Source organism: Pocillopora damicornis, chromosome 14 (assembly GCF_964200805.1).
Source record: "Pocillopora damicornis chromosome 14, jaPocDami1.2, whole genome shotgun sequence".
Lineage (NCBI taxonomy): Eukaryota > Metazoa > Cnidaria > Anthozoa > Scleractinia > Pocilloporidae > Pocillopora > Pocillopora damicornis.
The window spans coordinates 13,150,001-13,162,825 of NC_142683.1; the positions used below are offsets into that span (position 1 = coordinate 13,150,001).

Consider the following 12,825-nt stretch of genomic DNA (forward strand, 5'->3'; position numbering starts at 1 on the left):
AGGCGAGACAAATTGGGAATGCATTCAATAAATAAGACTTAAAAGTTATGTACAATTTGTCGTTATTAATGATTAGTTTTTAGATAAAGTTATTTAAAAAATTCAGTGGGAAACATTTTTAAAAAATTGCTAAATCATTAGTACCTTGGTTTCCCCTTGAAATTAAAAAAGAGTTATGTTGAGTTCATTTATTTTCTAACAATAATTCGCCATCAGGACAATAGAGCTGAGGCAACAAAACTCCGTACCTCAGGTGAATCCTTACAGATTTGAACATGGTTTTCTGTACTGTTCAAAAGTTTCCATACCTGTAATCGGCTAAACTACAGCGATTTCATGCCCGCATAAACTTGCTGAAAGATTTCTCAGTACGTTCCTGATTGCTCAGCGAGCTCGACACTCATCCCGTGGAAGAAGCAAGTTTTACAGGATTGGTTTTTAAACGTTGTGAATCGCACGTGCCACAACAATGACAGCTCTGGCACGCATTGCAGACCTAAGGAGCTTTTTTTAATCCTGCAAAAATGGTTTGATGGATCACTTTTTGCCGGAAGCACATGACCGGAAAAGTTCGCATTTTTGTTCTTTCGAGCACAACTTTCGTGGTAGGATATAATTTTTGGAAGAAAAAAAAAAAGAAAAGTTTGACGAGTAAATGTAGCGGTTTTTTTCATCTCTTGATTACATTACCCTTCCTAATGAGGAAAAAGGTATAACAATAACTTATTTACTTACTTACTACCCATAATGCCTGTGTGGCACATAGGTCAGCAACGAAATCCTGTGCTCCAGCTAAAATTGAGCCCCCTTAGTCTCTTCTCTACTGTCCTGCGCCAAGTTGTTTTCGGGCGCCCTCTGCTTCGCTTGCCTTCAGGTGTCAAGTGAATTGCAATTCTGGCTATGTTGTTACTGGCCTTCCGCATCACATGACCGATCCACCTCCATCTTCTCCTGTTGACAAGTGCACGAATATCCTCCTGCTTGGTTTGCCTCAGTAGTTGGTCGTTTGATATTTTCCGAGGGCAGAAGATTCTCAGAATCTTCCTGAGGTTGGCTGTGTGGAAGGATGCCAGTTTTGAGAGGTCCTGTTCTGTCATTCGCCAGCATTCCGAGCTTTAAAGGAGAGTTGACAATACGCAACTTTGATAGACTCTAAGCTTTGCCTTTGTGCTGTAGCTTGCTGACCTCCACACTGATCTTAAGCTCATGAAGGCATTTCTTGCTTTGTTCAATCTGCTTTGTATATCTACACTAGTACCCCCATCTTGGCAGAGCACACTTCAATAACAATAAAGCAATAGAAAATAAACGAATGAATTCATCAATAAATTTTCAAAAAATTGTTCAATAAACAAATAAATAAAACGTGATTGGAAATAATTGTCGTCCCGTTTCTGGCACTAAACCATCAAAAACGTAGGCGCATTGTTAAGTAATTGAATCTTTTATACAAAACTAAATGGAACAAACTAAATGAAGTGCTTATTGAACGGTTAACATGATGGAAAATTAGAACTCACCTCAAATATATCACTTATGGCCTGCTTCATTTGGTAATCTCATAATTTGTCTCCGTTTACAAGTATACATGATGAATTACTAGTGTGGACTTATTTCTGCTGGAAACCTTTGGGTCAGTTTAGACAAATGGGAAGTAGCCGTAGTTAAGACAAGAGAGTATGATACTCTTTTGGTTAAGAGGAATATGTCCCCGACAATTTTTTTTGTAGAGATCAACGTCGAATGCATAAAACTGTAATGACTTCGTTTTATAACCCCACCCACCTCGCTCATGTTGCATTCAACTTTGGGGGTTCGGCTGGCAGGTGTTCACCTGCGTTACAGGAAAGGCACTTCCTGTAAAGCAAAATGTAAAAAAGGACCTGTTAAATCATTGAAGGCCTGCGTTGTTTTGATTCACTGGGTGATTCACACGCGAGAGTGACACATCTTTCTTGATAAGCGCTTCTCTGGAGTGTTGGTTATCTCGCTCGTGGAAAGTGGAGCATGTAGCAGATAATTTCGGGAGACAGCTAATATTGCAAGAAATTTTTAGCAACGAGCCGGCTGCCTTAACTTCAACACATGAATGAATCATGACTTTATCTGGTGTCCACGGAGCGCTCAGACATGCGTGGAATCTCACAGACTAACGTGGATTTGTTTACACGAAGCTGGATTTGTGCAAACTCATATCTAGTAAGAACTTTCTGGCAGGTCAGCCGCACCGCGTACAATGACAACTAATGGTTTGTTTGTTTGTTTGTTTTTTATTTACAGCTTTTCTTAAGCAACCTGTGGGATTAAACAATAAAATAGCGACACACGAGTGTCCAAATCCATATCTCCCAATTGTTTTACATAAAGAAACGCTCTTTGTTTTCACTATAGCCGTCATGTCGTTGTGGTATTTTTGTAAAACTTGTAAAAAAAGTAAAAATATTTGGATTTTTTTTTCTTCAAAGTACTTTTACAATGAACAAAGGACTTTTTTTATCCTCTGTTTGTTACCTTAAAAATCTGTCGCTAATAGTGCAAGGCACTGCAAGATACAAGCTACAGGTTCTTAAGACTGTGCTAAGTGATCCATTAAGAAAACTGCCAAATTTGACAATTACGTCATAGTAGATTTACAAACACACAAAGTCATATTCAGTCTGCCATGAAGAAGTTAAATGTCCTTTGAGAGAGTTTCGCGCAAAAAGTATGTAATCAAAGATCGAAATTATTATCAAGGTTTTTGTTCGAGTTTATTTTCAAGTTACGATTTGCATACACCTTTTTGAAACAGTGAAACTTGCAGTAGATATGATACGAAAAGTTTAATGTAGGGGCAATTCTTACGAGATTGAAGATAGATACGCTATTTTGTCATGAAGAAAATGTTTCGTCTTGAATATTTTTAATTTACAACCATATAGTAAGCTTTGAAGCCCTTTTGTCACGTGCGTTGCGTTTCCAAGTTAACTTTAGTTTTAACATCATTGTTTACTTTTTCAAGAGTCGTTGAAAGCTTTTATTCACACAGGGTCTCAATTCATGAAATCCACAAAGGGTCATGAAATGTCACCATCGGTGTCGAAGCCCCTGTCTAATTTACACCACAAATTCGTATTCAACGGTTTTATTTGTTTATGCTTCAGTTATACGTACCTGGTACCAGTTCTAAGATTTCAGAAAACACAGAAACGCCACTTCAAAGTCTAGTCGTATATGAGCTGAATCAAAAAGTTATAGGTAATATCGGAGTTAAGCAACTCGAGCAAACTTCCTTCTAGGTAAAAGCAAAGGAAAGCATTTTCTTTTAACTGAACCGTAACCCAGTCACCGTGTGTATCTCGGCGCGACGTTCCTCTTAAAAGACATTGTAGTTGCTTACCTGGGCTCACTCCTGTCTATTGATTCGAGATGTTACCGAAATAGATCTGGGTAAGACATATGCCACAAACCTCCTTAAAGAAAATCATCTTCTAATGATACTTTTAAGACCAAAACAGTCGAGTGGTCTTATTCTCAGAGAAAGAGAGGTATCCTGTGTAGGCGCACACCAAATGAAATGTAACCTATTTACCCCGCGCGAATTATTAGCTACTCAAAATAGCGGTGCGTGTGAGGAATTTTGCGGTATAAGTTTTCATAGGGATCGAAGCAATTTTGGAAGCTGAAAAAATGGGTTTAGACCTTGACTTGGTGTAAACTTTCTGCTGCTGGTTACAAAAGTATACGATTTTTGGAGTGATCGTGTCCTTTAAACAATTAGAACTGAATCAACAGAATGTAGTGAAATTTTATCGACACCATGAACTGCCGCTAAGCAGAAGGAATCTCGAAATGAGAGCGTTACTTTGAAGGTTAACATCAAAAAGGTAAGAGTGTGGACAGGAAAAAGGATCCTCTTTTAGTAAGAACAAAGAGAACACAGATAATAAAGAACTTTTAAGGATGGAGAATTTTGATAAGAGCAATTGTTAGAGTTAGGTTAAAAAAAGGTCGACAAAATGTTTGAATTCTAATTATGTCTGATCGTATGGTGTTCGTTATCACAAAAAAAATAATAATGATTAAAAAGCGACGCTGCAAATTATAGATCTATTGTCCCGCTCACTTCAATTTTGTCAACATACATATCATTTCACACTTCATGTAACTGGTTATTAAAACAAAGTTTAACAGTTATTCATTCAAACTGCGTTCTCAATAATCAATCTTAAGTCAAGCAGAAATATCACCTAAACCTCAAGATTCTGCGAAATTGTTGAAAAAGCTCATGTTTAGCACTAAAAGGAAGAAAAACTCACAGATGATCACGCGGGAACTTTCAAAATCAATTGACCATCAAAAACAGCGGTATGTGTTTAAATATCCGGCACTATCACTTTTCAACATATCTTTAAATTCTCATAGCTAAAAATTTAATACTTGTTAACCTTGATCGTTTCTGCATACTGTCAAAAAATAAAGCTCTCAGACAACAAGTTAAGACTCATTTCACATAAACAATAGAACGCTACAGAGCTCTAACTGAGCTTAGGAACGTGATTGGCTACAGGCCACCAGCTGAAACGGACTTTGTTCTGTTTTCTAGGAATCTGAAATAAACCCTTCATTTAATTTTACACGTCGCTTACATATATCGTTTGTACTTATTGCCAATACTGATGGAGTTGCTTTTGGTAAATCTCAAGAAACAACTTACTTGTTCCATTTGCCTCGATACCTACTCCGAGCCCAAAACTATATCATGTCTTCACACGTTTTGTTGTAAATGTTTAGAGAAACATGCAAGAGTGAGCCAGAAACAGGGAAAATTCAGATGCCCGGAGTGTCAGGCAGCGATCGATTTACCAGAAGGAAATCGCTTCGACCGTTTGCCTAACAGCTTTTTCCATAAAAGTTTGCTGAGTCTTCTCGCTGTTCGACAAAGTGGTGAGGAAAGTAGCATTACTTGTTATCAATGCAGCGCAACCAACCCTCAGATGTACTACTGCTTCGATTGCGGACGATTCATGTGCCCTGATTGTTTCAACGCACATGAATTGCTTAAAAAGTCTTTTCAAGGACACAAAGTCACGCCAGTTCAAGACTTCAAAACAGAAGATTACGAAGCATTGTTAAGGCGACAACCGTTTTGTTCTCAACAGTTCCACGAGAGAGAAATTACACGGTTTTTTTGTTCCCAGTGTCAAGTTTGCATTTGTCAAATTTGCATAGTCACGGATCATCAAAACCACAAAGTTGTTCTTCTCGACAAAGCAGCACACGAGGAAAAGGATAACATCATGTCGTGCGCTAAATTGATCAAGAAAATGGAAAGCGAGCTCCAGGAAGTCATTAAGCAGTTTGAAGAAACCATTTCTAAGCTGGAAAGTAATATGGCAACGGCTAAGCGAGGCGTTAAGCAAACAGCTGAACAAATGATCGGAAGTATTCGAGAGCGGGAGCGAGAGGCGTTACAATCCCTCGAGGCAACACGCGTTTCGAGACTCCATAAAATAAACTCGGCTAAGCAGGAAGTGGAATCCTTAGCAAAACAAATGAGCCAAGCAGCTCAGTTTGCGGAAAACCTGGTGCAGAGAACCTCAAGCTCGGATATTATGCAGAACAAAGAAACTTTAAAGACCAAATTTGAAGAGCTTCTGCGAGTTGAAGTTCCAAAACATCAGCAGACGACATTCATCAAATTCACTGCGACATCTCAAAAGGACTTGAAACTGGGTTTTATTGAAGTCACAGAAGACACTGCAAAGGCAGCTAAATCAACTTTAGAAGGACTGGATCAAACTTTCCAGGCTGGTTTAGAAGCAGAGTTTACGTTGTGTCCAAAGACATCTGGAGGGGAGATAAGTAACCAGCCTGATCTAAAAAATCGAGTTGAATTGCTGATTAAACCCGTCAAAGATGCTACAGACTTGATTGTTGAAGAGAAAGAAGACGGCAATCTTAGACTGAAGTTTACTCCCAAAGTACCTGGCGCCTATAGCATTGAGGTGAAGATTAATGGCGATAAACTACCGACCTGTCCTATGACTATGCTGGTAAAAGAACGTGAACTTGTTGTGGTCAGGGAGTTGAAGTTGAAGTTTTTTCCAAGGGACACGCTTAAAGGGTTGTATGGAATTGCTGTGAATACAGAAGGCCAGATAGTTGTGACAGATGACGTTGGCCACTGTGTTTATGTATTTGATAAAGATGGCAACTGTATGAGAAAAATAGGAGGACAATTTCAGTTCCCTAATGGCATTTCGTTTTTAAATGACAACGAAGTCCTAATTGCAGACTCGGGCAATTGCAGAATACATCGACTTAACATTCAGACAGGAACTGTTGTGAAAAGTTTTGGAAAAGAAGGCAGACAAAAAGGAGAGTTTGACGAGCCAAAAGACGTTACTGTGGATGATGAAGAGCGCATTGTTGTAACCGAGAGGGGCAATAATAGGATACAGGTGATGTCAAAGGAGGGAGAATCTATTTTCACATTTGGAGACAAAGGCCCAGAGAAACTTTCATGGCCAACCTGCTGCATTCCTTACAAAAAGATGTTTCTCGTAACTGATGCAGGCAACCGCTGCATAAAAGCTTTTGATCAGTCAGGAACATTCTTATACAAGTTCAGCAAAGAAGGGTATCAAGATGGAAAATTTAACTGGCCGCATGGTTTGCTTGTAGACAGCTCCAATAATCTTCTGGTATGTAACACTTGCAATAACCGAGTTCAACAGTTTTCTTTAGACGGTCGCTTCTCCGGCAAAAGTATCACTCCTTTATCTACGCCTGTGGCGATAACAAAAGCACCAGACGGGCGTATTCTTGTTTCTAGCAATGATAAGATAAAAGTGTACATTTTGAGATAGACTTTTTCAAAAGTGAACTTCGCTTCTTGAGCCGCTCCTTACCTGTGTTTATTTTTAATGCTATTTTATTACTTGGCTGGAAGAATTCTTAGCGATCATATCAAGACTTACAATTATACTTGCAGACAAAAACCTTTTGACTTGAAGTAATTAGCCCAGGTCTTTCAAGTTCGTCAGTTTCAAGTCGTTTTAATCTTCTCCGTCCCTCGTCACTTGGCCATCCATGTTTCTTCTCGGTTTATTAATATCATCTTTAATTGTTTTTTCTCCGATCTAAAGGCTTTGTTTTTGTTTTTTCATTAAGTTCGAGGTATTTTTGCGCATCGTCGGTAGGGATTTGAATAATCTGGACCAAGAAATTTAACGGCGAATCCTTAAAGAATTGCCAATATAGCAGAAAAACTACATGCTGTAGAGAAACATTCGACAAGTTTGACTCTTTGCATAGACTGAGAATATATAGCTGGAAAACGTTAAGACCATGTGCTGCTTTTTGCAATCATTGACTAGATTAAGTCGGGTTTTTCAATCTAAGAAAATATATGTTAATTAAAATTTAATTCAAGAACAGTTTATGATTGCAAAATTTCACTTGTATAAGTAATCAACAAGCATTAGAAGTAAGATGACAACTGTTTTTTAAGATGTGCATTCACTGGGAAATTACGTCATAATTAGAGGTGGTTACTGATTTTCTGACTAAGCTTAAGTGTTAGCCCTAAACTTTTTTGAAAAATTGTCTTAGGTTTTTGTTCCATATAATAAGGCGAGACAAATTAGGAATGCATTGAATAAATGAGGCTTAAAAGCTATTTTCAGTTTGTTGTTATGAATGATAAGAAAATATTCCGGTTTTAAATTGAATAACAATTTGAAATAATTATTTTGAAAATTTATCCTGAAACATCATTTCAAAAATTGCGAAATCATCAGACCTTGGTTTCCCTGGAAAATAAAAGAGAGGTTATGTCAAATTCATTTATAGTCTAACTATAATAAGCCATCAGGAAACCGGAGCTGAGGCAACAAAACTCCATACCTCTTCATACGACAAAGGCAGGGATAAGCTGTGGTAGTGAAGCGTCAATAGCGTTGTAAGATTAACCCTCACAGATTTGAACATGTAGTTCTCAGTGCACTTTTTAAAAGTTTTCATATTTGTGATCGGCTGAGCTGCAGCGATTTCGTGCTCATATAAACTCTCTGAAAGATTTCTCAGTACATGTCTCTGATTGCTCAGCGACCTTGACACTCGTCCCGTGGAGGAAGCGAGTTTACGGGTTTGGGTTTTAATCATTGTGAATCGCAAGTGCCACAACAATCTTAGCACTACTTTTATGATAAGATATAATTTTTGGGAAAAAAAAGAAGAAAAGTTTTAGCGAGTAAATGTAATGCTTTTCATCTCTTCTATATTTGCCTTTACTACAAAGAAACTGACTCAAAGGTAAGGCAATAATTAAATGAGTTAATAAATGAATCAAAAATGGTAAAAAAAGAGTTCTTATTTAGCTCTTACCTCCTTCCTAGGAATGACTAAACCGAGGACAGATTTCAAATAAGACAGATGAGAAATATAGTCGAATGTCTCGCCAGAGGAATGCAAATCACGAATCATCATCTCGGTCTTAGCTGATGACGTTGTTGTCAGGCAAATTTCCTTTCGTGCGAGAAGGGGTTGCCACTGACGACGGAATATCTGCAAAAAACACGAAGGAGGGGAAGAGAGGGGGGTAGGGGAGGCAGAGAAAGACGCATCTCGTACCTATATCGTAGCCCTAGTCTCGTTTCAGTGAGTAAATGAAGCGTTTTTTTCTAATCTTTTGGTAACATTTACACTTTTTAGAAAGGAAAAAGGGATAACGATAAAGCAAAAGAAAATAAGGAAATAAATGTTTTATGCATTCGATGTTCATGTGGCCGGTTTTTAAGACAAAGTTTAACATTTATTCATTCAAACTGCGTTCTCAGTAAACAGTCTTAAGTATCCTCAAGATTCTGCAAAATATTAAAAGGGCTCATATTTAGCACTAAAAGAGAGAAAAAACAGCAGTCCGCGTTGAAATATTCGACACCATCAGTTTTCAACATATATTTAATTCTCACAGCTTTCAATTTAAAACTTGTCAACTCTGACCATTTTTGTAGACTGTCCAAAAATAAAGTTCTCAGACAACAAGTTGAGACTCTTTTCAGAAAAACAATAGAACGTTACAGAGGCTCAACTGAGCTTAGAAACGTGATTGGCTACAGGCAAACAGCTGAAACGGACTTTGTTCTGTTTTCTAAGAATCTGAAATAAACCTCTCATTCAATTTCGCACGTCGCTTTCATATGTCGTTTTTACTTATTGTCAATACTGATGGAGTCGCTTTTGGTAGATCTCAAGAAACAAGTTACTTGTTCCATTTGCCTGAATACCTACACCGAGCCCAAAACTATATCATGTCTTCACACGTTTTGCTGTGAATGTTTGGAGAAACATGCAAGAGTAAGCCAGAAACAGGGAAAATTCCGATGCCCGGAGTGTCAGGCAGTGATCGATTTACCAGAAGGAGATCGCTTCGACCGTTTGCCTAACAGCTTTTTCCATAAAAGTCTGTTGAGTCTTCTCGCTGTTCGACAAAGTGGTGATGTGAGTAGTATTACTTGTTATCAATGCAGCGCAACCAACTGTCAGATGTACTACTGCTTCGATTGCGGACGATTCATGTGCCCTGATTGTTTCAATGCACATGAACTGCTCCAAAAGTCTTTTCAAGGACACAAAGTCACGCCAGTTCAAGACTTCAAAACAGAAGATTACGAAGTATTTTTAAAGCGACAACCGTTTTGTTCTCAACAGTTCCACGAGAGGGAATTTATACGGTTTTTTTGCTCGCAGTGTCAAGTTTGCATTTGTCAAATTTGCATAGTCACGGATCATCAAAACCACAAAGTTGTTCTTCTCGACAAAGCAGCACACGAGGAAAAGGATAACATCATGTCGGGCGCTAAATTGATCAAGAAAATGGAAAGCGAGCTCCAGGAAGTCATTAAGCAGTTTGAAGAAACTATTTCTAAGCTGGAAAGCAATTTGGCAACCGCTAAGCGAGGCGTCGAGCAAACAGCTGAACAAATGATCGCAAATATTCGAGAGCGCGAGCGAGAGGCGTTGGAATCCCTCGAGGCAACACGCGTGTCGAGACTTCATAAAATTAACTTGGCTAAACAGGAAGTGGAATCCTTAGTAAAACAAATGAACCAAGCAGCTCAGTTTGCGGAAAACCTGGTGCAGAGAACCTCAAGCTCGGATATTATGCAGAACAAAGAAACTTTAAGGACCAAATTTGAAGAGCTTCTGCGAGTTGCAGTTCCAAAACATCAACAGACGACGTTCATCAAATTCACTGCGACATCTCAAAAGGACTTGAAACTGGGTTTTATTGAAGTCACCGAAGGCACTGCAAAGGCAGCCAAATCAACTTTAGAAGGACTGAATCAAACTTTCCAGGCTGGCGTAGAAGCAGAATTTACGTTATGTCCAAAGACATCTGGAGGAGAGATAAGTAACCAGGCTGATCTTAAGGGTCGAGTTGAATTGCTGATTAAACCCGTCAAAGATGTTACAGACGTGATTGTTCAAGAGAAAGAAGACGGCAATCTTAGACTGAAGTTTACTCCCAAAGTAGCTGGCGCCTATAGCATTGAGGTGAAGATTAATGGCGATAAACTACCGACCTGTCCCATGACTATGCAAGTAAAAGAACGTGAACTTGTTGTGGTCAGGGAGTTGAATTTGAAACTCTTTCCAGGGAACACACTCAAAGGGTTGTATGGAATTGCTGCGAATACAGAAGGCCAGATAGTTGTGACAGATAACAATGGCCACTGTGTTTATGTGTTTGATAAAGATGGTAACTGTTTGAGAAAAATTGGAGGCCGAGGTAGCAGTACAGGACAATTTCAGTTCCCTGATGGCATTTTGTTTTTAAATGACAACGAAGTCCTAATTGCAGATAATGACAATGATAGAATACAGCGACTTAATATTAACACAGGAACTGTTGTTAAAAGTTTTGGGAAAAAAGGCAGAGAAAAAGGAGAGTTTGGCATGCCAATAGACGTTACTGTGGATGATGAAGAACGCATTGTTGTAACCGAGTATAGAAATGGTAGGATACAGGTGATGTCAGAGGAAGGAGAGTCTATTTTCACATTTGGAGACAAAGGCCCAGAGAAACTACTTGGTCCAACCTGCTGCACTCCTTACAAAAACATGTTTCTCGTATCTGATACAGGCAACGACTGCATAAAAGCTTTTGATCAGTTAGGAACATTCTTATACAGGTTCGGCAAAAAAGGGAATCAAGATGGACAATTTAACCCGCCGCGTGGTTTGCTTTTAGATAGCTCCGATAATCTTTTAGTGTGTGACTTTTGCAATAACAGAGTTCAGCAGTTTTCTTTAGACGGTCGCTTCACTGGCAAAAGTATCACCCGTTTATCTAAGCCTATGGCGATAACAAAAGTACCAGACGGGCGTATTCTTGTTACTAGCTATGATGAGAAAAAAGTGTATATTTTGAAATAGATCAGACTTTTTCAAAAGTGAATTTTGCTACTTGAGCCGCTCCTTACCTGTGTTTTTTTTATCTTTAATGCTGTTTTATCACTTTTCTGGAAGAACTCTCAGCAATAATATCAAGACTTACAATTACAACCGGAGACAACAACCTTTTGATTTGAAGTAATTCGCCCAGGTCTTTCAAGTTCGTCAGTTTCAAGCCCTTTCAATCTTCTTCATCTTTCGTCATCCATGTTTCTCCTCGGTTTATTAATATTCTCCTTCATTGGTTTTTCGTCGATCTAAAATTTTGTTTTTGTTTTTTCTTTAAGTCTGGGATATTTTTGTGCATCGTTGGCAATGATTTGAATAATCTAGACCAAGAAATTTAACGGCGAGTCCTGAAAGAATTGCTAATATAGCAGAAAAACTAAATGCTGTATAGAAACATTTAACAAGTTTGACTTTTTTTATAGACTGAGAATATAAAGCTGGAAAACGTTAAGACCACGTGCTGCTTTTTTCAATCATTGATTGGTCTGGATAGATTAAGTCCGGGTTTTTCAATCTAAGAAAATATATTTTTGATTAAAATTTAATTCAAGAACAATTTATGATTGCATAATTTCACATGTATAAGTAATCAACAAGCACGAGAAGTAAGGTGACAACTGTTTTTAAAAATGGGCATCTACTGGATTTTCTAACTAAGTTTAAGTGTAAGCTCTAAAATGTTTTGAAAAATATTCTTAGGTTTTGTTCCATTTAATAAGGCGAGACAAATTAGGAAAAAGAAACAACATTTTAAAATAAAGTTGTTTGAAAAATTAACGCAGAAATATCATTTCAAAACTTGTAAAATCATTAGTACCTTGGTTTCGCTGGAAAATAAAAAAAGGCTATGTCGAGTTTCTACTGTACCCATAATTGGCAATCAGGAAACCGGAGCTGAGGGAAGAAAAATCCAAACTGCTATATGGGACAAAAGCAGGGATCAGGTCTGGTAGTGAATAGTCACGAGCGTTGTAAAATTTACCGTCACAAATTTGAAAGTGTTTTTTCTGTACTATTTAAAAGTTTTCATACTCGTTATCGTCCAAATCGGAAGCGATTTTATGTTCATATAGACTCGCTTAAAGATTTCTCAGTGCATGTCCCTGATTGCTCCGCGAACTTGAAATTCATCCTGTGGAAAAAGCGAGTTCACAGGGTTGGGTTTTAAACGTTGAGAATCACATGCGCCACAACAATCACAGCTCTTGCACGTATTGCAGACCTAAGAAGCTTTTCTTATAATCCTGTAACAATGGTTTGATGGATCACTCTTCAGTGCTGAAGTCACATGACCAGAAAGGTTTGCATTTTTGTTCTTTCAAGCACTACTTTCATCGTACGATGTAGTTTTGGAAAAAAGAAAAAAGAATAAGT

The 12,825-nt window shown here is 38.2% G+C and overlaps 3 protein-coding genes across 3 annotated transcripts in view; all 3 read left to right on the top strand.

The window, feature by feature from the left end:
• The window catches only part of LOC113678085 (uncharacterized), a 3,216-nt gene extending 3,168 nt beyond the window's left edge, over positions 1-48 (top strand). The window contains exon 1 of the mRNA XM_089193563.1: positions 1-48. This exon is cut by the window's left edge and continues 3,168 nt beyond it. The gene's annotated coding sequence lies outside the window, so the exon portion shown is untranslated.
• A 4,560-nt stretch (positions 49-4,608) lies between these two features.
• LOC149034538 (E3 ubiquitin-protein ligase TRIM45-like) lies at positions 4,609-6,983 on the top strand. Its single transcript, XM_089193558.1, has one exon. It carries the CDS (start codon positions 4,659-4,661, stop codon positions 6,849-6,851), a length of 2,193 nt encoding a protein of 730 aa, XP_089049684.1. The 5' UTR covers positions 4,609-4,658; the 3' UTR covers positions 6,852-6,983.
• Positions 6,984-7,794: 811 nt separating this feature from the next.
• Positions 7,795-12,007, top strand: LOC113678077 (E3 ubiquitin-protein ligase TRIM45-like). The gene has a single exon (XM_027194945.2). It carries the CDS (start codon positions 9,214-9,216, stop codon positions 11,422-11,424), a length of 2,211 nt encoding a protein of 736 aa, XP_027050746.2. The 5' UTR covers positions 7,795-9,213; the 3' UTR covers positions 11,425-12,007.
• Positions 12,008-12,825: the final 818 nt, after the last annotated feature.